A 26,996-nucleotide genomic window follows, 5' to 3' on the forward strand; every position below is an offset into this window, starting at 1 on the left:
AAAAAAAAAAAAAAACCCTCGTGCAATGACATTTTGCATTGCAGCGGTGTCATTCTAATAAGAAATCATTAAATGAATCACATGACAAAAAGCTGGGAAGAAACACTGTAATTTTGTTAATGAAAACTAACTTGTATCAACTTAAGTATAAAAAAACAAAGCAGTTAGGAACAAATCAGAGCGAATTATGGAACTAAGCGGGAATTAAGGAGTTAATTATTACTGTATAGAACTCAGTTATTTTTCTTTCTTTACTTTGATCGTGTTCTATTGCTCATCTCTATATATTAAGAAAATTCAGAAAGTCAGTTATTGTCTTTTTTACTTCCAAAAATATCCATAATTTAATTAACTTATCCTTATTCCTAAAACTTAAAAATGAAGTTAAAACTGTAAATTGACAAAAATTAAAAACAAAAAACCTACCAATGTTTATAAAATTAAACCATGTTCTATAAAACTTCCCACTACCCCATCTACACAACCAAAACTACGCCATGGTACTATAAAATATAAAATAAAAATAAAAATAAAAAAACTACTCCAAGTTCCTATTAAAAAAAAAAACCTCATTACACGCACGAAACACATGTGATGAGGCTAGTATGTAAGATAAGAGTATCTAAATTGTAAATTTTTCATTCACTTTCATTCACATCAATAAGATTGCTCTCCATTTCTATTTAGAGATTGAGTAAATTCTAAGTGAGAGAGAGAGAGATTGAAATTTAACAAAAACAAACATACGAAAGTCTTTTTAAATGCAGTAAACCCAAAGTGCACTAATTCATGAATTGAATCAAAAGGGTTAAGAGGGGGAAATTGAAAGGATTTTTTTGGCATTTAACCTAATTTTACAAACAATTTTGTTAGTTGACAAGAAAATCAAACATATTTGTTAAGCAACATCTCAAGTCTGAGGGACTAAGTTAAATGAAGGAAGACTCGAGTTCCACATACGCATTCCAGTGCCTTGCAAAGGGATCAGATCTAGAGAAACCCAATAGAGAAGAAGAAAGAGAGAACCACCTCAGTGGGTAGAGAAGAAGAACGAAAGCCACCTCAATGGGCGGGTGAGCTTTGGCCCTGGAGGCCTGATTTGACCTTAATCCAGAGAGAAGATTTAGAGAGAAGAAGAAGGATCAGTAAGCTCGAGTTTTTCTCCTGATTTTCTTTTAAGAAACTCAAGTCTCTACCAATTGATCTCGAGTTTCAAAGACTTGAGATGCCTCTTTACAAATATGTTTGCAAAACTTGTCAACTAATAAAATTGTTAGCAAAATCAAGCTAAATGCCAAAAAAATCCGGAATTGAAAGGTTGAAGTGTCAAAAATCAAATAAGATGGAGGGGTGAAAGAAAAAATATCTACATATATATTAACTTTTTCTTAAAAAAAAAATCTTATTGAGATACATACCCATGCTTGGTTTTTGTCCGTTCTTCTTGCTTGTATAGATAGATATTTATGCTTAATTTGTGTTTGTGGTGGAACGCTTCTGTTTCTACAATTCCCTTTCTCTCTCTCTCTTGTTTCTGACGACTAGTTGGAGAAAGCACTGAAAGTGTGAGAAATGGCGGCAATAAATGCATCAATTATTACGTCTTCCACAAGCATTTCTAGCCATGCAGTGCGTTTCCAATACTAATACAACTCGACTTGTTTCAAACACGCTTGGTGAGTCTCTTTGCTTTGGTCTCCGTTTCTCTTCAACTGCAAATCCTTTATGGGATTTCGGTGGACTAACAGATACTGTTTAGTGTTTACTAGAATCTTTTCATGACTTGAGGTTTGAGATTCCAAAACATTGTTCTTTGTGTTTCTTGGACTATCCTGTAATTACCTCAGTTGGAAATTTAGATTTTAGAACTAAATATTACACAAACTTCAATTGTTACTCATAAATCTCTTCTCTTAGACTCTTACCTTATATAAATAGACAGTTAGAAATATATATGCTTTTCTTACCAACAAATTGCGCTAAATTTTGTGAGAAAACACTTCTGAAATTAAAGAGATAATAATGGGGTTTCATCTTATTCCAAAGGATAAAAGGACTGGACCGTAAAGAATAGAAGTTCAGTCCAAGTTGTTACTCTACTACTTGAAGTAAAATAGCGGCAACATTTCAGTCTTTTTGGTTATCATTACGATTCTTTAACAAGAAAGATTGGCAAGCGGTATAATCTCTGTTTATTGGTTTGCTTCTCTGTAGCTCTATGTCATTCTAATTTACATTACCAATGTCTAAAGATAAATAAAATTAATTTATCATTCCATTTTAAATTCATCAAAGAACAAAACCTTCTAGGAATTCTATTTCAAGAACAGGCAATTAATATCTACATTTTGTGCTAACCATTTACATATGGTCATTTACTTTGGTGATGTGTGACCAAATTTCTCAACTGCATGACTATATCTTGATACATGATAAGGGTAATTTTGTAATTAATCCCTGACGAAACAAAAGGCGACGGACATAACAAGGTTGTCAACTTCACTCATGAGAGACAACCTTGTTGTAAAGTCTACAGCTCCACCCCATACCTGACGGTTGCATCTTGGGCACAGTAAGTTGAAGACAATAAGCTGAAGATAGTAAGCTGAAGACAGTAAGCTAAAGACAGTAAGCTGAAGAGAATAAGATGAAGGAGATATATGAATCTCTGATGAGTCTGACATGGCCTTGCTTGGTCTTTAGGCATGCGTGTATAAGGAAATATCTTGCGCTCTACGCTTACCTCTAATCAAGAAGACTTTTATAATGAAAGGATTTCGAAAGATACACGGATTAAAGAGGTTCTCTCCTATAAGGAAAGAACTTCTGGATCAAGGCATGGATTCAGCGCTACACTACTATAAAAACCCCAAAACCCTCACAAACGAAGGTACGCACAATTTCCTCCCAGCTCTAACACTCTAGAGTTATGAACAAGAGATTTCTCTAACTTTACCATCGGAGGGTATTTGGCCGGTACCACACCAGTACTCCTCTTAAGGTCTTCAGCTTTTGCGTTGTGCAGGTTCTTGTTAAGAGCACGTAAGGACCGTGTGGCTTACTGACGATTTTTCGGCATCATCAATACAAATTTAGGTACAAGGTGGAAACAGGATTGAAAACCCCAAAATCAAAATTAAAAATAGCTAGAAGTTTATATCCTAGACTTCAAATATACAATAGCTTCATGTTTTCTTACGCAGCTAGCAGTTTCATCGGAAATTCATTGCCACGGTTTTTCCTAATGAAGAAGAGAGTTGTAAAATATTAGTGGGGAAGTTGTTGGGCTTTGTATAGTCTAGTTTTGTTTGATTCGATTCGATGACCTGACTTGACCTGAATAATATTGCGTGGTTTTTAATGGGAGATTTACTGAGGCTTAGTCCATAAAGTGGAGACTTGGGCTAATAGGCTCAAGTTGGAGTGCTCATGGACAAGCCTTTGGGGGTGGAAATTTTTTTTGGCCCGTTTAGCCCATTGTGAAGCTGCCTTTTGTAATTAGGGTTTTTTATAGAGTCAGTTGCCGTGTCTTATATATAGAGAAAATATTGTAGCCGCATCTGGTGTTGGATTCTTCCCTGAAAATAATGAAATCCTTGCAACTCCGTAGACGTAGGCAAATTGCCGAACCACGTAAATATTGTCTTGTGCGTGTGATTGTTTTTCTTTGGCGTGTGTTTTTTTTTTCTCTATTTTTGTTTCTCACAGGTTGTGAATTCGGTGTAATTCCCTACAGAAGTCAGAGCTGCAGCAGCTGTTACGACTAGTCCTGTTGAGGAAACCAAAGAGTATGAATTCCTTTTCCTGGTCATTTTTCATTTCAGTACTAAACTTTTGTCATGAAAGTTGCTGGTGTAGAAAGTCTTTTTCTTAACTACATAGCACCTTGTATTCTTGGATTTCTATCTATTCTTATCACACACACCCCCCACCCCTCAACTGTGCCACCCAAAAAAACAAAGCAAGGGCATATGTGAGAAGAAAAAAATAATAATAATTGCCTTATACTTTTAGAAGTTGAATCGTGATTATGGTGTTGTAAACACAAATTTTTTCCAATTGTAGAAAATCAAGCAATTGAAAAGAAATATGGTTTGCAAATAATAATTTGTATTGATGAATAATAAGTACAATCTCTATTTCAATTCTTTTACAAAAGAATACCCTCTGATTCTATCTTCATTGAACTTGACTCGAACAAGGAATCTTCTTGACTTTAGTTGAAAGATGGATTGAACAGTCTCCACAACAAATCTCTAGCTTCAAGCTTATTAGAGATTTATTGTTCTTCAAGTCTTTGAATATGAAGGCTTTTAGGTTGAAGTTCTTTGGGGCTTTAGAGGCTTGATCCGTAGAGCTTCAAGGATTTGAGGTTTGTTGAAGTTTATGGAGGCTTTTTCAGCTTAATTCCAATAGAACTTCAAAGAACTTATTTGAATGTTCTTCGTGTGTTCTTGAGACAGAATTTCTCCAGAGCTTTGACGTCTTGAAAACTTCGTGTCGAAAATGAGAAGGGATGCCCTCTATTTATAGTGATTTTAGAGGATAAACTCCACTTCGAATTGATATACTTGAAAGTATGTAGTAGACTTTTGATTGGCTCAAATTCTTCTTAGAAATAATTATCTTTATTTATCTATTTTGATAAATATCATATTTTGAATAAAGATAATAATCAACAAATATAAATAATTATCTCTATTTAATTTATTTAATAAAGATAATTATCTACCAATTTTGAATAGAAAATTTATCTTTATTTTATTTATTATTTATTTTAATAAAGATAATTACCCATAAATTTTGAATAGGAAGTTTATCTTTATCTTGTGGGCCAAATGACACATGGCAAATCTTGGTATGCCAATGTGATGCCAATTTGGATGACACATGTCATTATTTGATTTAATTAATTTAATGACATATTAATTTAAAATTTGTCACTAAATTTTGATGTGGCATTTTATAATTGGCTTAAAATTTTGCCTCCTACAAATGCCCCCTCGAGACTTGACCATGTCCACAATTTTGAGTGTGGAAAATGGGCGAAGTCTCAACTTGCATGGTGTTAAATTTTGTATACACCATTCTCTTAGTTTCCAAGGATCCAAACTTTTCCACTGTGAATCCAGACCATTAGATTTTTTTTTTTTTTTTTTTTTTTTTTTTTTAATGTCCAGCTCGTAGTTTTGGCTCTTCTTGAAGTACACCCAGACATGTTTTACAAAGCATAGGAAACTTGCTATGATGTATACAATGCTTTGACTTATGTATATCCAAATCTTCACGTGATATACATAGGAACTTCTAGTCATCCAGATCTTCTTCCCAATAGTTCCACGTGCACATAAATTCCCAATAGCTCTACGTGAGCATGGATATTGGACCATATTCTACCCGAGGTGGACTTCGTTTCCTAGTATAACTATGACTAGATGACTTCTAGATGGAGTTACACAAAGCTTAATATCAATCAGCCAATGTCCCAGCCATATAAGGACTAAAACCCTATCCTTTGGAGAAGTCCCCACTCGCAATGATGATTATTTTAAACTTCTTATCTTCGTATCTTTTTATGACAAGTAGGAGTTAGTGTCTGTTGCAACTAAAACCTATTTAAGAGTTTAATTCCAAGTAGGAGTGGAATTCTCAATGCCTTATCCCTTCAATCAGATACAAGAATTCTCCTTCATTCTGACTTCTTTTCCTGGCCAATCCGGTTTTAACTAGATGAGTCTTAATTGCAGTTGAACTTTCTCTGACTAGCACTATAAAAGGATAGCCGTAGCTGCACATAATTCACAATTTTTTTTTTCATAGTGCGTAAGTTTGGAAATCATAAGCTTTTTCCTCTATAGAAGACGGATAGCAAAGAATATTTTCTTTTCTATATTCTTTTCTTCTTCCTTAGTCAGATAACAAGGTATAATCTTTCTTCTTCTTTTTTATTGCGACTTCACGTTTTTTTTTTTTTTTTTCTTGGTAATCCATGTTCATGACTTTATTTTCTTCATGTAGTATCCGGCCCCACAATTTCTAAAGAAACTTGCATCAAGTTTATCTTCTTCAATTAGAAGAACAATCATCACCACCATAGATTGCACCAAGTTTTATCAATCTATACGAATATTGGTTGAGTATCTTCCTTCTGCTCTCTTCTCCTTTTTATTTTATTTTTTTGAATCTAATTTATTCTTTGTCCCCCTTTCTTTGTGCAGCTACGGTCCATCTTAGAACACTTTAGCCTCAAATTTGGCAAGAGCCCCATCACTCTAATCTTTGGAGGTACATTCTTGTACCAAACTTTTCTTACTTGTGAATTTCTCTTCCTGCATGTCTATTTTTTTTTTTCAAGCCAAGTAGCTACCAAGACAACGACCTCAACAACAATCTTGAAGACCAAGACAATCTTGGCAAGGAAGTCTATCTGTGATACGAAGACTTGCTTGAAGAGGAAGACAATCTTGACAAGGAAGTCTATCTGTGATACGAAGACTTGCTAGAAGAGGAAGACAATCTTGACAAGGAAGTCTATCTGTGATACGAAGACTTCCTTGAAGATGAAGACAATCTTGACAAGGAAGTCTATCTGTGATACGAAGACTTCCTTGGAGAGGAAGACAATCTTGACAAGGAAGGAGTGATACGATGACTTCCTTGAAGAGGAAGACAATCTTGACAAGACAATCTTGACAAGGAAGGAGTGATACGATGACTTCCTTGAAGACGAAGACAATCTTGACAACGAAGTCTATCTGTGATACGATGACTTCCTTGAAGACGAAGACAATCTAGATACAATGACTTCCTTGAAGACGAAGACAATCTTGACAACGAAGTCTATCTGTGATACGATGACTTCCTTGAAGACGAAGACAATCTAGATACGATGACTTCCTTGGAAGACAATCTTGACAAGGAAGTCTATCTGTGATACGATGACTTCCTTGAAGAGGAAGACAATCTTGACAACGAAGTCTATCTGTGATACGATGACTTCCTTAAAGACGAAGACAATCTAGATACGATGACTTCCTTGGAAGACAATCTTGACAAGGAAGTCTATTTGTGATACGAAGACTTCCTTGGAGACGAAGACAATTTTGACAACGAAGTCTATCTGTGATACAATGACTTCCTTGAAGAGGAAGACAATCTTGACAACAAAGATTGCATTGAAGAAGAAGGCCACTTTGAGGATGAAAATTGTCTATGCAAGGATGTGTGTCCATTGATATATTGCAGTGGAGCAATACTTGCATATGAGGATATAATAACTTTTTTTTTTTTATTGCATGTCCATGCCCCTTTTTTTTTATAACCTTCTTTGCACCGTAGTTTATATTCTTTTGTAGATTTTTTTTTTTTGTAGGTTCGCCCTATCATCATGGTGCTCTTCAAAGACTTCTCTTCATTCGGCAAGAAGTATCTTGTTGTTACTAAAGAATCGAATGACACTAAGGAAGTAGACATATCAATGCTCATTGAAAGGCCGATTATTGGTCGATTTGCGGAAAAGCGGCTTGAACTTAAAGACTCAAGAGACATTGTTGAGTGGACCTATGATGTCTCTCGGAATTCTGATTCCCTTTCTGGAGTGTGGTCTTTGCAATGGAACAACTGTCGATGCAACAATCTAAGGACGTGCTTTGGCATCTTTGCAATGGATGTGCATTGGCTTCTTGCTATGATACTTTTTAAAGGTATAAAATGATGAGTACCAGACTTTAGCGATACGGGGTGACACCATTCAAAGTTTAAATATGTGAGAAGATGACATCAAAACTTCGAGGATTTGAGGTGATCCAACTCAACAAAGAGGCAACTCAGTCCAAACTTTAGAGATGCAAAGAGGTGCCACCAAGTTTTTGAAGATGCAAGGAGATACCACCAAGTCTTTGAAGATGAGAGGCAACACTGTGCAAACACCAAGACTTTATACGTGAAAGGTAGAACTACTTAGACTTTAAAGACGAGAGAGAAAGCACATTTTAGAGATGCCAAGAGACATTCTCACAATGATGTTTGCTTTCATGGAGACTTTGCATTCCTTCTGGTTGTAATGTCTTACAATGATGTTAGCCTTCATACGGTAGCATTGTCTTCTTGTAGCGACTATCTCATAGTGATGTTCGCCTAAAACTATGATTGCACTTAGTGTGACATACCAAGTTTTGCCCGTGTTGCACTTGAGAGAGATCGAGTCATCACGTGGTTCAAGAAAGTTTTTTTTATCAAGTAGTTCAGGAGGAGTTTTTTTTTTTTTTTTTTTTTTAAGGATGTGACTGAACTCAATAAATGATACCAAGCTGCCTAAGTACCCGAAAGGAGATCAAGTCAACATGTAGTTCAGAAGGAGAGATTTTTTTTTTTGAGGATGTGACTGAACTCAGTAAATGATACCAAGCTGCCTACATACCCGAAAGGGGATCAAGTCAACATGTAGTTCAGAATGAGAGTTTTTTTTTTTTTTTTGAGGATGTGACTGAACTTAGTAAATGATACCAAGCTGCCTACGTACCCGAAAGGGGATCAAGTCAACACGTAGTTCAGAAGGAGAGATTATTATTATTATTTTTTTTTTTTTTGAGGATGTGACTAAACTCAGTAAATGATACCAAGCTGCCTACGTACCCGAAAGGGGATCAAGTCAACACGTAGTTCAGAAAGGGTTTTTTTTTTTTTTTTTTTTTTGCCTAGGCCGCCTTTTTAAAGGTTTTCAACCTAGCGAGCTTTTAATACCCTAACTTTTGCCTAGGCCACCTTATAAAAAGGTTATCAACCTAGCGGGCTTCTTTTTTTTTTTTTTTTTTTTGTGTGTGTGCCCTAACTTTTGCCTAGGCCGCCTTATAAAAAGGTTTTCAACTTAACGGGTTTTTTTTTTTTTTTTTTTTTTTAGAACACTTTCAAGAGTAATGGGAAAACATCATGTACCCTTTGAGTGTTGAGGTAGGCAGTTTTAGGCTCTTACCAAGGAGCATTTCAAACTTCAATCATAGTAATGCTTCAAGAATTTGCCGTTGATGGGGCTAATTCTCAAACCATCTTCAGTTGTATTAGTGTTGATTTCCTTCAATTCCTCAACTGTAGCTTGTATGCCTTCTTCAAAGATGGGTGGAGCATCCTTAACATCATCTTTGACTTCTTGGTTTGTGGTCACCATTGTACGCCTTTTTATAGTCAAGGCTTCTCCAGTATTCACTTCCCAAATGGTTCTACGTTTCATACGAGATGGAATGGAGTTTCGAATCTCATTCAAATCTTGATCAACAATAAGTGTGTCGTTAGCATCTCTAGGAAGGAAATTTGTCCTCTTATTCTGCTTTCGTCTTGCCTTTAAATCTTTTGAGAGTCGAGAAGGGATTGAATGACTAAGCCTTTTGAGAACTGAACCTCGAGTGCCAACTTGAGAAGGGGTTGAGTGACTGAGTCTTGTGAAAATAGAGCCTTGAGTGTCAACAACAGAGTTATCTTCTTGAGTCCCTAACCTATCAAAGACTGAGATATGTGAAGTGGGTCGCCCAATGCGGTCAAAAACAGACAAATTCTTTGATAGATTCAAAGATTGTTCTTCTTCCTCATAATTTGCCGAAATTACAGAAACACTAGCTTTTCGGATGGGAATATGAACAAGAGTTGGTGGGGTGTATCCAATTCCAGCCTTAGAACTTGTTACACTGAAACCTTTAGCCTTTGACACTTTATGTTTTTCTTTTCCAGAGGCTTCAGGGATGAGCTTACCCAAACCACTTGGCTTCTCATGGTCATAACCAGCTTTAGCCATAAGTCTATATGCATTAGGGTTAAAACCCTCTTTGGTTCTTTTGGTGGGCAAAGTCCCATGTTTAACAATTGGTCCTTGGGATGGTCTTGTAAACCCTTTCAATGGTTGGCTTGAGATTCTTGATTTTGTGATTTTAGCAACTGGGAGAGTTAATTCCTGTAGATCTTCCAATACTGACTCTCCATCTCCTGAAAAGGGTGATTGACCCTCTTTTCTTTTGGTGACTGGGACATAGTGTAACATAGGAGCTGCCTTAGTCGCTTTAGAAACTTGATGCTTCTTCTCTTCTGTGGAAGTCTTTGTTTGCTTGGTTTCCTTCTCCTCAATTGGGTTGGCTTCCTTCTCCTTAATTGGAGAGTCAATCCTTGAAGTTTTGTAGTGGAGGTTTACGTCTTTGCTAGATGGTGAAACAATGACTTGTGCTTCTTCTGGTGTATCATCTTCCAAGTAAAATTTTGCATCAGCAAAATGTGCTTCAGCTACAGTAAAGGGCTTGTGATCAGCTACTATCTTCTTAACTTGTCCATCTTGGAAATATTTAAAGCATTGGTGATACATAGATGGCACAACACCATATTCATGCAACCATGGGCTTCCAATAAGCACTTTGTAAGTGGTCTTGGCATCAATGACATGAAAGAGCGCACTTGATTCCATTTCACCGATGAGCATATGAAGTCTAATCTTTCCAATAGCTCTTTGTCCACCTTGATTAAAGCCTTGAATCATCAATTTACTGGGAAGTAGTTCATCCAATGAGATTCCAAGTTCTTTCAATATTTTGAGTGGAAGGATATTGACTATAGATCCACCATCAATAAGGATACGATTGACTTCTTGTTCTCGAATGTAGCCAGTCACAAATAAAGGACGATTATGAATCTTGGATCCCAACAAACGATCATCATCAGTGAAAATGATTGAAGACCAATATGCTCTATACACAATAGCTCGCTCTATTTCTTCCTCACTATCTGAAGAGTCTTCTTCACCACTTACTTGATAACATGTAAGAGATGAAAAGATATAGTCCTCGGGAACTGGAACTGGGGAGAAAGCTATTTTCATCTCAATAGGCTCAAATGAGCCAAATTGAATTGTGAAATAAGTAGAAGTGGTTGTTGAGGCTACCATGGCTAGATTGGCAGTTGCAACTTCATCATCAAACGTGATCTTTCCTTGATGGGCTAGCTCCATGATTTTATCTTTCAACACAAAGCATTGTTCTATGGGGTGGCCTATGAGGCGATGATACTTGCAATACTTGGGATCATTTGTTTGGTCAGCCTCTTCAGGATGTTTCATCTCTGGTAGCTCAATCAACTTCAACTCAAGCAGATGATCCAACATGTTGGAGATATCGGAATCAGGGAATGGATATTTCTTTTCTTGCATTTCTTGTAAGGTTGGTCTTCTTCTTCTCTCTTGTGTGAGAGCATATGTCTGTTCTTTTATCTTAGGTTTAACTGGAACTTTGAGAGGAGCAGTAGTTACAATCAAAGACTGTTTGTTTTCCAATTTAGGAGGGAATTTGCCCCCTTTGTGAGTATTTCTCTCCCATTGTAGGGTTCTTGAAGAGGTGGGCCTTGGTGACCATTGGAAGCAATACTAAGCTCCATGTCATGAGCACGTGTTGCTAATTCTTCAAATGTTTTAGGCTTTATTCCTTGAAGAATGTAGCTTATAGCCCAATTCATTCCTTGAATGCACATCTCAATTGCAGACGCTTCAGATAATTGATCCTTGCAGTTGAGACTAAGATTTCTCCACCGTTGAATGTAATAAATGACAGGCTCTTCTTTCCACTGCTTTGAATTGGTGAGTTCTATCATGCTAACAGTACGCCGAGTACTATAAAAACGGTTTAGGAATTCTCGCTCCATTTGATTCCAACTATCAATGGAGCCAGGCGCTAGGTCAGTATACCAATCAAACGCATTTCCCTTCAAAGAGCGAACAAATTGCTTGACCATGAGATCCCCATAAGTTCCAGCATTGTTACAAGTTTCCACAAAGTGAGCTACATGTTGCCTTGGATTGCCTTTACCCTCAAATTCTTGGAACTTCGGTGGTTGATAGTTTTGAGGCATCCTCAAGAGATCTATCCTTTGAGTGTATGGTTTAGCGTAGGCAATGGATGCTTGACTTCCACCCCCTACTTGGTCTTTGATAGCCTCCTTGATTAACTCCTTAAGCTGGTCAGGAGAGATAGACCCCTCTGTAGAGAAATTAAGATCCTTTGTTGAATTTTTAGGTTTGTCATTATGGGTTTGTTTCGACCTAGAGCTTTCATCTTCACGATTCACTTCAGATGTATTCCCCATCTTATCCATTAGGAGAGCTATTTGTGCGTCTCTCATTGCTTCCCTTTCTTTCATAGACTTCATTAATTCTTCTAAGGTCTGGGCTATAGTCGAGACTTGTTCCTCCAATGATGTTGTGTTAGTCATCATGACTGGCATGGCAAATGAGCTAACAGAGTGAGGAGAATCCCTAAGCTTGGAAGCAGGAATATCGTCTGAAAAAAAGAATTCAGAGCCATCAAGTGATTCATCCTTTTCGTCAACAATCAGAGCTTCTTGTGTTGGTTCTAGTGACAAAGCTGGTTAAGACAACATTTCTTTGACGAGGCCAGCTACATCTTTGCTTGCCCCCTGAGTAGATGAGGCTGTTTGTGACTTCTCGGTTTCAGAAGTGTTGAAAACAGACGAAGATTGGGGTATAGGTGTTGTTTGAGCATAGACTTCTGCAAGGGCTTTTATCCTTCCCCTTGTCATGGGTCCAGTATAAGGATATCAGAGTTTGAATCAAGTGTGGGATCAACTTCACTTGTTCCAAAAAGAGGGTTGTGGATTTGAGTCTTCTTTGAAGCCATATGGCTTCAAAGGATGTGACAAGTTGATGAAGAAGAGATGAGAGGTAGAGATTGTCCCACCGAGCGTGCCAAAAATTTGTAAACACAAATTTTTTCCAATTGTAGAAAATCAAGCAATTGAAAAGAAATATGGTTTGCAAATAATAATTTGTATTGATGAATAACAAGTACAATCTCTATTTCAATTCTTTTACAAAAGAATACCCTCTGATTCTATCTTCATTGAACTTCACTCGAGCAAGGAATCTTCTTGACTTTAGTTGAAAGATGGATTGAACGGTCTCCACAACAAATCTCTAGCTTCAAGCTTATTAGAGATTTATTGTTCTTCAAGTCTTTGAATATGAAGGCTTTTAGGTTGAAGTTCTTTGGGGCTTTAGAGGCTTGATCCGTAGAGCTTTAAGGATTTGAGATTTGTTGAAGTTTATGGAGGCTTTTTCAGCTTAATTCCAATAGAACTTCAAAGAACTTATTTGAATGTTCTTCGTGTGTTCTTGAGACAGAATTTCTCCAGAGTTTTGACGTCTTGAAAACTTCGTGTCGAAAATGAGAAGGGATGCCCTCTATTTATAGTGATTTTAGAGGATAAGCTCCACTTCGAATTGATATACTTAAAAGTATGTAGTAGACTTTTGATTGACCCAAATTCTTCTTAGAGATAATTATCTTTATTTATCTATTTTGATAAATATCATATTTTGAATAAAGATAATAATCAACAAAGATAAATAATTATCTCTATTTAATTTATTTAATAAAGATAATTATCTACCAATTTTGAATAGAAAATTTATCTTTATTTTATTTATTATTTATTTTAATAAAGATAATTACCCATAAATTTTGAATAGGAAGTTTATCTTTATCTTGTGGGCCAAATGACACATGGCAAATCTTGGTATGCCAATGTGATGTCAATTTGGATGACACATGTCATCATTTGATTTAATTAATTTAATGACATATTAATTTAAAATTTGTCACTAAATTTTGATGTGGCATTTTATAATTGGCTTAAAATTTTGCCTCCTACAGGTGTATCTGTGAATTCCTTCCTTTCAAGTTTACCCTTCCTTCATGGACTATGTTTGAACTTGGCAAGGCCCCAGTATATTGGAAAACCATGAATGGTCTTCCTCCTTCTTCTGTAAGCTTGGCATTGCTGCTGAATAACAATTGCAATGGGCTTTTCTTGGTTATCCTGTTCTAATGACAAGGTGCATATAATGTTTTACAGGGGGAAAAGCTAACGATTTTCTACAATCCCACTGCGACCAACCTTGTTCCCAATGAAGAATTTGGGATTGCTTTTAATGGTAGTATTTTTTACAATATAAGACCTTATAATATCTTGCACATTGCAATCAGTTTTCTTGTCCATGTCAATTAAAGCAAGCACAAATATGAAAGTCATAAAGAAAACAGAAGCTACATTACTGAAAAGAATTGTAGTATCTGTGAAATTGTATATAATTAATGTTATATTTTGAAGTCTTTAATAAACAAGAGAACCAAGCAAGTCTTAATGCATAATATTTTCCAAAAACATATTTATATATAATTAATGTTACTTTTTATGATGAACTCATTACTAACAAAGTTTTATAATAAATATGCTATAATATATGCATAATATTTTCCAAAAACATATTTATATAAGACACTACAACATTATTCGTGCATCGCACGGGCAACTGACTAGTTCTTAACAATTACAGAACTTCGGTTTTCCATGGTGAATCAGTGTTTGCCATGACATCAACTAAAAGTGGGAGTAGTCATGTACAAGAAAACTTAAATGAATATGGTGTTTTTTGTGGGATGTTGCATAATTTATTCCCCATGTATGATATGACACTTGAACCATAGAAGGTCCTAATGAGAATTAGTAGAATTGAAGATTTCGGATTTGTAAAGGTTGATTTGGGTTAGTACTCAAATTTTTTCCAAATTTGATTTTTTTTTTTTTGAAAATTGATAAATTAATTTTTTTAATGAAATTCTAATGTCTCATTTTTTAATCTCAAGTCAGCTCTTAGTGTGTCATATATGCATTTTCTATTAGTGAGTTTATGGTAGAGACCAAATTAAGTGCAAGTTCAAAATAATAGGAACCAAATTATGACCAAATTAACTGCTATCAAAATGTAGGAATCAAATTTATTGTGAGCTCAAAATGGAGGGACCAAAATGATATTTTGGTCTTGTTATTAATCATACACGATCGTTCCATTTCTATTGGTCAAGGTAGTTAGATTAGTGGAGTTTGTTAGAGCATTTGCAGCAGTGTAGCTATATTGCTATATTGCTATATTTTAACTACACTGCTACTAAAATGATGCTCCAGCAGTGGAGCTAAATCTAAAAATTTTAGCTCCACTGTTCATGAGGAGCAAAAAAAAAAAAAAAATATATATATATATATATATATTTTAATCACCCCCTTGTTAAATTAATCCTCTCATTCTCTCTCTCTCTCTCTCTCTCATCTCTGAACATCACTCTCTCTCTCACTCCAGTCTCTCACTCTCTCACTCCGGACTCCGGCCTCTCACTCCCTCACTCCGGTCTCTCACTCTCTCACTCCGGCCTCTCACTCCCTCACTCCGACCGGCCTCTCACTCTCTCACTCTGATCTCTCACTCTCTCAACTCCGATCACCCAAGTCGCCGATCCACCGCTTCTGCCGACCCAACTCGCCGACATGATCGGTGCTTGCTCGTTGTGGGATTTTTTTTTTTCCTACTGTGGACTATTGGTGCTGGTGGTGGTTGTGGCTGTGGTTGTGGCCGTGGTTGAGGAAAAAGATTGGAGATTTGGGGTTTTTTTTTTTTTAATTTTTTTATTTATTCCTGCTGTGGACCGGTGGTGGTGGTGTTGTTGGTGTTGGTGTTGGTGGTGGTTATGTCTGGTAGAGGTGTTTATGGTTGGTTTTTTTGGGTAGTGGGATATATTATTTTATTGTAGTGGTTATATTATTTTATTGTGATGTTTATATTATTTTATTGTATTGAAAGCTAAAATAGATCCATTGCTGCAGTATGTGTGTAGGTAAAATAAATAAATTTAGTTTTGGTGGTGCTAAATAGCTAAAATTATAGATCCACTGCTGTGGATGCTCTTAGGAATATAGTTACACCTGTTCAACGGCTATTTTTCTATCTCTCTGTTCCTTCAATGATCCGTTTTTTATATAATGAATTATTTGATCATATTCAATAAAATTCATTCACTTCTATTTAGAGATTGATTCTAACAAGATGAGAAACAACAAAGATAACAAATATGATTTGCATACATCTATATAGATATTAATTGGTAAATTTTAGAGAATATCTAATTAAATTCTACAATTGAAGTCCAATTTTGCACCATGTGTCCTAAATTATTTATTTTTAGAGAGAGTTCTATTTCTTAATTTGGAGTCAAATGTGGGACTACATCATAAATATCCATCCAAGTGAGTTATTGCGTACAAAAACCAAAGAGTCTAGAATAGTCTAGATTAATGAACATAAAAAAATAAAAATAAAAATAAAAAAATTAAAAATTGACAATTTATATTTTCTACTTAATAATATTCTTACAAGACTTTTTAAAGAGTTAAAAAAAATATAAGAATGACTATCAATAATATTTAAATTATATTTAAATGACTATCAATATAAGAATTATACTATACATCTTAATGTATATCTTTTAAGTATATTCATGCATATGCATGGGGTTACAAGTTAATTATGAAATAATTATAGCATTCACAATGTATTTATCGTATTGTATGAAATTTGACACTCACAAAAGCAAGAAATGGCCAAATTCAATTGCCTAACCAAGCATCTCACAATCTTATACAAGCACATGTATAAAGCCCACATTTAAATGGCCATCCTTTGCTTCTGAACCTCAGTTGGTACCTTCACATCAGTTGCAAATCCAATAGCTTGTAGAAATTTTACTACATACCAAGTCAAGTCGAGCTCCCACCATTCTAGGCCATGTCTAGCTGAATACTCAAAAGCATGGTGGTTATTATGCCACCCCTCTCCAAATGAAAGTAATGCCACCAACCTAAATAATCACAAATTCCAAAACCATAAATAAGTTGCCAAATTTTAATTTGTTTGAAGTATCATATACTGTATATCTTAGACTTCTAAAAGTTGTGATACCAGTTGTTCCTAGACAAATCACCAGTTTTCCATGGTTGCTTTCCCCAGACATGGCAAGCTGAATTTACCAGCCAAGTGATATGGTAAACCCATACAACCCTCACGCCCTGCAATGGCAAAGCGGCAATAATTAAACTTTTATTAAAAATTGGAAAGACTTCTATTCAATGCATTGAATAAAATTAAATATGACAAAAGACTGACAGGTGGTTATTTTTAGACATAGATCTTGTCTGTGCCATTCTAGTGCTCAAGAGTAGTGGACAAATTACAAGGTTAAACCCCTATTTTAACTTTCGTAAAAGTAATTTCCCCTTCGTCCTCAAAAAGGGGCAAAAAAGAGAAAATAATAACAATAAAGAAGTACTAAGTTGCCGCCATAACAAGTAGTCATGACTCATGAGTCATCTTTAGATTACATCCTAGTGGCATAGGATTGTGCTACACGTGTGAGTGAGACACTTGATTTATTCTTACAATTGACCAAAAAATTTCTCTTTACCAATTTGGTGAGGACCCTATGAACATTATGGTTAGAGATTTTAAACATCCAAATAGTCCCAAAGAATTCAATAGAATATAATTTTAAGAAGAGAATATAAGACAATCTTGCTTACCATTCCCCACACTAGGAAGGGGAATCCTCCCAAGCCATATAGAAGAGCACCAAGTGCAATTGGATGGATAATATAAGTCTTTTCAAGAAACCTGTAGAATGGCTGCTTCTGTAAATCTCCAACATTGTTTGGTCCTCCACACTGCATAACATACCAGAAACAATATTAATCTACGACACGCAAAATACACTATCATTAGTCTATGTTTGAGTTTGAGTAAGAATATATTATTGATTCATACCCTTTCATTCAAAGAAGTGGTATCAAAGATCCAACTCATGTGACTAAACCAAAATCCAGCAGTGGGACTATGTGGGTCTCTCTCAGAATCAACAAACTGGTGGTGGTACCTATGTGTGCTCACCCAGTCAATTGGGCTGCCCTGCAACCCCAAAGAAAAACAACAAAAGTTGTTAAAAGTGTTCAAACATGAACATTTTATAAAACTACCAATTAGACAGTAACCAAAACAATGAAATTCTACTAACCTGAAGTGCCTGAACACCACAATAGGCAAAGAAATACTCAAGCCATTTAGGAACCTTGAAACTCCTGTGTGAGAGATTCCTATGAAATGATAAGGTAATACCAAAAAGACCTGTTACAACGTACAGTGCCACAGCCACCAAAAGTGCACTCCAATTGAATTGAAATGGTGCGAAAAGACAAAGGTAATGCATTGCCAAAACAACGGAAGCTTTGACCAAGTCATGAGCATTCCATTTCCTCCCAAAAAAGACTCTCCTTTGATGATTCACGACCACGTCCGATAACAAAATTCTCCTAAACTTCGCTGCCTCTGGCTTTGGTTTTGGCTCTGCTGCTTCTACTAGTGCTGCACTAGTTATATGCGGGTCTGTTCTATTGGCATTTTTACGTAGATGGGTGGAGAATTTTGTGTTTAGTAAAAGCTTGTTAGACATTGAAATATAGTGACCAGAATTTAGGACCATTGAAGTGTTGGACATGGCACGGGAAAGGACTAATTCGGCTTGTCCTGGTAGCCGGGTTGCACGGTGGAGAGGAGAAAATTGGTGTTGTTTGGGATTGGATGGTGGAGATGCGATCAAAGCCATGAATAAGCCTGTGTCTCTATATTGGTGTGTTTGTGAGAGAGAGTTAAGGACTTTTTGGAGCGTTTTAATGGAATCTGGGTCTCTGGTGGTGTGGAAAAATGTTGGGTTTTTGAACCCTTTTTGTTGAGAGTTTGTGGGTGGTGGAATTTATCAAAACAGTTGATGATAGAGAGTAATACCTAACAAGGAAAGGGACAAGAGAGATGTGACGGTGGGCTTTGAGTAGTTTTGAGATTAGGGGAGGTGAAGTTGGATCCAGATATTTTTTATCTTATTAATGTCGGGGGAATAAACACTTTGGAGAGCTTCCTTAAGTAATTAATATGATATATAGAGACACACTTTAACCCAAAAAGCCTAAGCCCAATGGATATGTGCTCAATTATGTTATATTAACCACTCATTCTTCTCATCTTTATTCAATGTGGACTTCACTCACACGTGTAACCCAACAATTAAGAATCCTAGTATGAGTTTTTTTGCTGCACTCGCCATATGTGTTAGGAACTTAGTGGTTCCTAACGAAGATGGATAGGAATTGTATGGGAGTGTATGAGAATGGTGGGAAAATTCATTTAATTCGAGTTAGTTACCCTCCATAAAGAAAAAAAGAGATTAAAAGAGAAAGATGTATTAATGCACTAAGCGATTGGTTAATTCTTCATTGATAACTAATGTTAAATTACAATAATGTATTTATAAGAGACTAACGCTAATATTATTGGTCTAATGTTATTGGCCCACATAGCTCAAGATAATTGGCTAGTTAATTCAACATGTGCTCTATGAATTAAGTCATGTATTAAATGAGCTACATGTGCTCAAATCTTAACTAACTCATCATAATCTCAACCAACTAGTTAACTATCTAACTAAATAAATTGTAACAATTATTTCATAATTCTAACAATGTGCTGATAGGAATGTAGCAATGTTATAAATACCGTTTCGAAACCCGTTTCGGTTTGTCCATACTGTTTCAAGTTGTTTCAGATTTCCATATATATATATATATATATATATATGGTATGGAAAATTATTTGGTACTCTCGGAGTACCATAAATACGTACTCCCCCTCTTACATAAATGGTGGGTCCCACCATGAATTTAATTAGTAAAACTCACCATTTATGTGAGTGGCAGGAGTATGTATTTATTGTACTCCAGGATTATACAATAATTTCTATATATATATATATATATATATCTTTCAATAAATTTTTCAAAAGATGATAATAATAAGTAATTAATTAATTACCAAAGTAACCACAAAAAAGCAAATAATGAGTAGATTATTCATTTTTTAAATATTATTTATATACTATTAATTGGGTGTCTTTTTTTAAGAACAATGTGTATTTTTTTTTCTTCTAAACAAGTAGTAGTGTGGTACTATTTTTAATTATTAGCACATGTTTAGACTTTTAGCCTTAGGTTATGTGGCACTATTTGGTAGAAAAGAAAAAAAAAAAAAAAAAAAAAAACAAGGCATCATTTGCTTGCTTGCCCATTTAAAAGATTCCACCTACCCCACTTAACCCCAACTCCTTTACCCAAGTACTAGTGTTCAAACTCTTTACTTTGAGTCTGAGTTTTTAGCTTTTAACTTAGTGTACGTTAGAATTAAAAAATAAAAATTATTTTATTATTCAGTTTATTTTTGTTATTATTTATGAATTTCATTTTACTTTTTGTCTTTATTCATAAGTTTCATTGTACTATTTCAACTAATTTTTACCTTTAGTTACAATACTTTTAGCAATAATTTTTCGGTTTTTGCAAAATAAACGGTATCCAAACACACCCTCACAGCATTCTTTTTGCCGCAAGACTTCTTATGCCACTCTCTTTGTGCTGCAAAATTGCAATTATGTGAAGGTTGAAGTTTCATGAGTAATCTACCTCAGGCTCAAAGAATGATCCAAGTTCACCTTTGGGTTCTTACCTCTCTCTCTCTCTCTCTCTCTCTCTCTCTCTCATTACTTCATTGTTGTGGATTTTTGGGTTGTATTTGATGCTATGAGGTAGAATAGAATCTGTGGAACTCAAAACATTTTTGCATGTAATGGTGAAAAATATCCTTAGGTTGAAGAAGGAAAAAAAAAGGCAAAACTCATTCCGGAGGAAAATTACATTTTGGCCGAAATTGCCCGGAATTGACTGGAATGCTCGAAACTAGGCGAAATTTGATCTAAAGTGGAAGATAGGCTATTCCCGTTCTGGTTTGCATACTGGTACGAAAAATTCTGTTCCATTCCGGTCGGAACGAAACGGAATTCATAACATTGGAATGTAGGATATAATCTCAACCAACTAGCTCACTAGCTAACTAAATAGATTATAACAATTATTTCATATTCCTAACAATGTGCTAGTAGGAATGTAGGATATTTTTGCATAATTTTGTGTCTTTGTTTTTTTTTTTTTTTTTTCATTTTCAAGAAGTTTCAACAATTCATTCCCGAATGGTAGTATCATCTAACGATAATATTGCCTTTTTTTTGCGCCATTAGTAGGGCTGTCAACGGGTCGGGTCGGGTCGGTTTTGGACCCATACCGGACCCGACCCGCCGGCGTCGGGTGGAAGTCAGAGGGACCCGAAACCGACCGCCGGTGTCACTCAGTTGAGTCGGTTTTGGGTTCGAGTGGTGTTCGGGTCGGTTCGGTCAGTTGAGAGAGTCGCCGGATCCTATAAATGTCGCTGGAATCTTCAAAAAATTTGCCAGAATCTACAAAAACCCAGTAGATCTGCACCAAAAATCGCCGAAATCAACTTGGATCTCCTCGAATCTCGCCGGATCTCACCAAATATGGTCGAGATCTAGCTTGGATCTCCTCGAATGTCACCGGATCTCACCAAATCTCGCTTGAATGTCGCCGGATCTCACCAAATTTCGGTTGGATCTCCCCGCATATTGCAGGATTTGTATATAACGTTGGTCGGGTCGGGTGGGTCGGGTTTTGGAGAAGAAAATCCACCACTTGACCCCCCAGCGTCGGGTCTTGGGCGCGGAAACCCGTCACCGACCTTCGGAGTGGTCGGTTCGGGCGGTTGCCGGTTCGGGTTCAGGCGGGTTGGTTGGGTTCCGGGTTGGGTTGGACACCCCTTGGCATTAGATTGGATGTAAGAGCATCTCTCTCTCCCATGGAAGCTAAGAAAGGCACTCAAAGTGTGATTCATCACCTACAAATGTGTCAATCTTTGCGTCTTTGACGAAAAACCTTTTTAGGCCACCTGTTTCACAAAGGAATTGTTGTGAGTCTCCTTTTTTTCATTTATCTTCCATTGCACATTTGGCACTCAAGATTTTAGTATAAAAAAACGATCATTGTTCACTGTAAACTTTCTCAAAGATCATTGTAGCTAGAATAATTAGGCCATAAAACACTTAGCAAGCAGAGGAAATAGAGTGCAAGTAAAGACTACCTTGCGGACTTGAATGTTTACATGTCTAAATATGCTGATGTGGTTGCTTATGTGGCATCGATTGTGACATCACATGTTGATGCAGCTGGAGCTAAAGTGACGCAAACTGGAAGTCACACGTGACCCAAGTCACCCAACAAGGATAGTCAATGCGTGATGGGATCTTATTATATTGTATTAAGAAGTTAGTGTGATCGGCTTTGAGAAAAAAATGATATAGCTGATTTCAAGGAGATCAATTTGATTGTGATGCCATTGAGCTAGCAGCAATGTGCAAGGTTGCATAGTGATTAAATTGGTTATGGAAGGCTACAAGGATGTGGCTTTGATATCATGTTTAACAAGAGAAAAAATCAATAAAATAGACTCATGAGCATAATATATATACTCTAATTTTTTTCCCTATATTGTAAGATACTTAGATACATGAGGGGGACTCAATTTGTAAGCCATGTAGTTGACCACTTGATTGACCTAAGGGGGGAGGAAGATCCCAAACTAAGATGAAAATCGAGGACACATAATTGCTCTTGATTTTTTGAAGAATCTAGGTCCAAAAACTCTTATTAATTTTTGGTTTGGAAATAGCTACCGACAAGGATGGGACTAAAGTTTTAGTTTTTTAGCGGCCAAAGTTTGGAATTCAAAAATAAAAAATATAAGAAGATTTCAGGCCAAATTATGAAAATTAAAATTAGTATCTATTCAATATTAACAAAAATATATAAAATAATTGAAAATTAATATATTTCGAATGAGCATTTATCAAATATAACTTGATCTTTTTAAAAACTTGTAAATCATGTATAAATAAAATTATACTAAGATTTGTCAATAATTTAAATTAAAAAAAAAAACCTTTAAAATATGAAGAGGAAATCGAAATATAGACCAATCTACCAATGAAATTAGTGAAAAATACAAATGAAAATAAAATAATTGACACAATTGAAAGTACCAAGTTAGGGCTCGAACTTGCAACTTCTACTTTGAATGGAGGGCGCTTTGAAAGATTGAACTACAATTCCAAGAAAACTTTTTTTTTTCTCCTTCTTCGTCTTCTTCTTTTTTTTTTTTTTTTTAATTGATTTTCATTTGAACCATTTAATTTTGCCTTGTTGTAACTGTTAAATAGAAGAAGAAAAAAAAAACCCTCGTGGGATGACATTTTGCATTGCAACGGTGTCATTCTAATAAGAAATCACTAAATGAAGCACATGACAAGAAGCTGAGAAGAAACGTTGTAGTTTTGTTAATGAAAACCAACTTGGATCAACTTATGCATAACAGAACAAAGCAATTAGGAACAAATCAAAGCAAATTGTGGAACTAAGCAGAAATTAAGGAGTTAGTTATTACTGTATAGAACTCAGTTATTTTTCTTTCTTTACTTTGATCGTGCTCTATTGCTCATCTCTATATATTAAAAGGATTCAGAAAGTTAGTTATTATCTTTTTGACTTCCAAAAATATCCCTAATTTAATTAACTTATCATTATTCCTAAAACATAAAAATGAGGTTAAAGCTATAAATTGACAAAAATTAAAAACAAAAACCTACCAATGTTTATAAAACTAAACCATATTCTATAAAACTTCCCACTACCCCCATAAACACAACCAAAACTACCCCATGGTACTATTATTTAAAAAAAAAAAAAAAACTGTCTAAAAAAAATAGCCTCATTACACACACGAAGCGCGTGTGATGAGGCTAGTATATAAGATAAGAGTATCTAAATTGTAATTTTTTCATTCACATCAATAAGATTGCTCTGCATTTCTATTTAGAGATTGAGTAAATTCCGAGTGAGAGAGAGAGACTAGAATTTAATAGTAACAAACATACGAAAGCCTTTTTAAATGCAGTAAACCCAAAGTGCACTAATGCATGAATTGAATTAAAAGGGTTAAGAGGCAGAAATTGAAAGAATTTTTTTGGCATTTAGCCTGATTTTACAAACAATTTTGTTAGTTGACAAGAAAATCAAACATAGTTGTTGAGTAACATCTCGAGTTTGAGAGACTGGGTTCAATAAAGGAAGACTCGAGTTCCACAGATGCATTCTAGTGCCTTGCAAAAGGATCAGATCCAGAGAAACCCAATAGAGAAGAAGAAAGAGAGAACCACCTCAGTGGGTAGAGAAGAAGAAAGAGAGCCACCTAAATGGGCGAGTGAGCTTCGGCCCTGGAGCCTGGAGGCCCGATTTGGGCTTAATCTAGAGAGAAGGTTTAGAGAGAAGAAGAAGGATCAAATTTGGAGAGAAGAAGAAGGATCGGTAAGCTCAAGATTTTCTCTTGGTTTTCTTTTAAGAAACTCGAGTCTCTACCAATTGACCTCGAGTTTCAAAGACTTGAGATGCTTCTTTACAAATATTTTTGCAAAACCTGTCAACTAATAAAATTGTTAGCAAAATCAAGCTAAATGCCAAAAAAATTCCGGAGTTGAAAGGTTGAAGTGTCAAAAAACGAAATAAGATTGGGGGGTGAAAGAAAAAATATCTACATATATATTAACTTTATCTTTTAAAAAAAAAAAAATTCTTATTGAGATATACCCATGCTTGGTTTTTGTCCGTTCTTCTTGCTTGTATAGATAGATATTTATGCTTAATTTGTGTTTGTGGTGGAACGCTTCTGTTTCTACAATTCTCTTTCTCTCTCTCTCTTCGTTTCTGAGAACTAGTTGGAGAAGGCACTGAGAGTGTGAGAAATGGCGGCAGTAAATGCATCAATTATTACGTCTTCCACACAAACATTTCTGGCCATGCAGTCCGTTTCCAATACTAATACAACTCGACTTGTTTCAAACTCGCTTGGTGAGTCTCTTTGCTTTGGTCTCCGTTTCTCTTCAACTGCAAATCCTTTATGGGATTTTGGTGGACTAACAGATACTGTTTAGAGTTTACTAGAACCTTTTCATGAATTGAGGTTTGAGATTCCAAAACATGTCCAAAATATTGTTCTTTATGTTTCTTGGACTCTCTCGTAATTACCTCAGTTGGAAATTTAGATTTTAGAACCAAATATTACACAAACTTCAATTGTTACTCATAAATCTCTTCTCTTAGACTCTTACCTTATAGAAATAGACTGTTAGAAATATAAAAATATAAATAAATATATAAATATATATATATATGCTTTTCTTACCAACAAATTGCACTAAATTTTGTGAGAAAACACTTCTGAAATTAATGAGATAATGGGGTTTCATCTTATTCCAAAGGATAAAAGAACTGGACCATAAAGAATAGAAGTTCAGTCCAAGGCTTTACTCTACTACTTGAAGTAAAATAGCGGCAACATTTCAGTCTTTTTGGTTATCATTACGATTCTTTAATAAGAAAAATTGGCGAGGGGTATAATCTCTGTTTATTGGTTTGCTTCTCTGTAGCTCTATATCAATCTAATTTACATTACCAATGTCTAAAGATAAATAAAATTAATTTATCATTCCATTTTAAATTCATCAAAAGAGCAAAACCTTCTAGGAGTTCTATTTCAAGAACAGGCAATTAATATCTACATTCTGTGCTAACCATTTACATATGGTCATATACTTTGGTGATGTGTGACCAAATTTCTCAACTGCATGACTGTATCTTGATACAAATTTGGGTACAAGCTGGAAACAGGATTGAAAACCCCAAAATCAAAATTAAAAATAGCTAGAAGTTTATATCCTAGACTTCAAATATATAACAGTTTCATGTTTTCTTACGCAGCTAGCAGTTTCATCGGTAATTCATTGCCACGGTTTTTCCCAATGAAGAAGAGAGTTGTCAAGATTAGTGGGGAAGTCAGAGCTGCAGCAGCTGTTACAACTAGTCCTGTTGAGGAAACCAAAGAGTATGAATTCCTTTTCCTGGTCATTTTTCATTTCAGTACTAAACTTTTGTCATGAAAGTTGCTGGTGTAGAAAGTCTTTTTCTTAACTAATAGCACCCTGTCTTCTTGGATTTCTATCTATTCTTATCACACACACCCCACCCCTCAACCGTGCCAGCCAAAAAAACAAAGCAGGGGCATAGGTGAGAAAAAAAAAAAATCGTTGCCTCATATTTTTAGAAGTTGAATCGTGATTATGGTGTATCTGTGAATTCCTTCCTTTCAGGTTTACCCTTCCTTCATGGACTATGTTTGAACTTGGCAAGGCCCCAGTATATTGGAAAACCATGAATGGTCTTCCTCCTTCTTCTGTAAGCTTGGCATTGCTGCTGAATTACAATTGCAATGGGCTTTTCTTGGTTATCCTTTTCTAATGACAAGGTGCATATAATGTTTTACAGGGGGAAAAGCTAAAGATTTTCTACAATCCCACTGCGACCAACCTTGTTCCCAATGAAGAATTTGGGATTGCTTTTAATGGTAATATTTTTTTACAATATAAGACCTCATAATATCTTGTACATTGCAATCAGTTTTCTTGTCCATGCCAATTAAAGCAAGCACAAATATGAAAGTCATAATGAAAACAGAAGGTACATTATTGAAAAGAATTGCAGTATCTGTGAAATTGTATATAAGTAATGTTATATTTTGAAGTCTTTAATAAACAAGAGAACCAAGCAAGTCTTAATGCCAGAAAAAAATGGATTGTACTTGTTTAATATAGCATGACAAATACAATTGAATGATTTCATTCTTGTGGGATGTTTCCACTATTTGATAAGTAGTGCTGACTACTTTACCAGGTAGTATCCATAGTTAACCTACCGTCACATTTTTGCGACCCAAAGCAAGCGTAACATTGTGGGATAAGAAGTGCAGCTGGATTGGCCTCTGCTTTGCAACTATTTCAGTTACAGCTCATTTCAATTGACTTCTTGAATTGTGTCCTTTTCAGGAGGTTTTAATCAGCCAATTATGTGTGGTGGTGAGCCAAGGGCAATGCTGAGAAAAAACCGAGGCAAAGCTGATCGCCCAATTTATACCATCCAGATATGCATTCCCAAGCATGGTTGGTACTTGTTGTCTGATGCATCTTGCTTTCCACTAATTTATCTAGCAGTCTGTTAATTCTCTTCATCTTACAAACTCA

General features: G+C 35.6%; 2 protein-coding genes and 1 long non-coding RNA gene across 4 annotated transcripts in view; 2 read left to right on the forward strand and 1 right to left on the reverse strand.

Moving 5' to 3' along the window:
- Positions 1-26,996, forward strand: part of LOC126725707 (protein POST-ILLUMINATION CHLOROPHYLL FLUORESCENCE INCREASE, chloroplastic) — a 58,728-nt gene that overhangs the window by 30,971 nt on the left and 761 nt on the right. Inside the window, exons 1-5 of one of the 2 annotated variants that reach the window (XM_050430549.1) lie at positions 24,538-24,771; positions 25,681-25,804; positions 26,070-26,154; positions 26,245-26,323; positions 26,802-26,915. In XM_050430549.1, coding sequence (XP_050286506.1) covers positions 24,666-24,771; positions 25,681-25,804; positions 26,070-26,154; positions 26,245-26,323; positions 26,802-26,915 — 508 coding nt within the window. In that variant the 5' untranslated portion in view covers positions 24,538-24,665. Of the gene's footprint in view, positions 1-24,537; positions 24,772-25,680; positions 25,805-26,069; positions 26,155-26,244; positions 26,324-26,801; positions 26,916-26,996 lie in introns of those variants that run through there. The other variant, XM_050430550.1, reaches the window with a different exon arrangement.
- LOC126725708 (uncharacterized) lies at positions 1,449-8,235 on the forward strand. Its single transcript, XR_007655569.1, has 3 exons — positions 1,449-3,788; positions 6,019-6,132; positions 6,219-8,235. It is a non-coding gene; the product is annotated as an uncharacterized LOC126725708 (long non-coding RNA).
- Positions 16,398-18,624, reverse strand: LOC126725706 (palmitoyl-monogalactosyldiacylglycerol delta-7 desaturase, chloroplastic-like). Its single transcript, XM_050430548.1, has 5 exons — positions 17,937-18,624; positions 17,690-17,830; positions 17,449-17,589; positions 16,832-16,938; positions 16,398-16,730 (listed from the first exon to the last, which is right to left on the reverse strand). Exons 1-5 carry the CDS (start codon positions 18,522-18,524, stop codon positions 16,538-16,540), a joined length of 1,170 nt encoding a protein of 389 aa, XP_050286505.1. The 5' UTR covers positions 18,525-18,624; the 3' UTR covers positions 16,398-16,537.

Source organism: Quercus robur, chromosome 5 (genome assembly GCF_932294415.1).
Source record: "Quercus robur chromosome 5, dhQueRobu3.1, whole genome shotgun sequence".
Classification (NCBI taxonomy): domain Eukaryota; kingdom Viridiplantae; phylum Streptophyta; class Magnoliopsida; order Fagales; family Fagaceae; genus Quercus; species Quercus robur.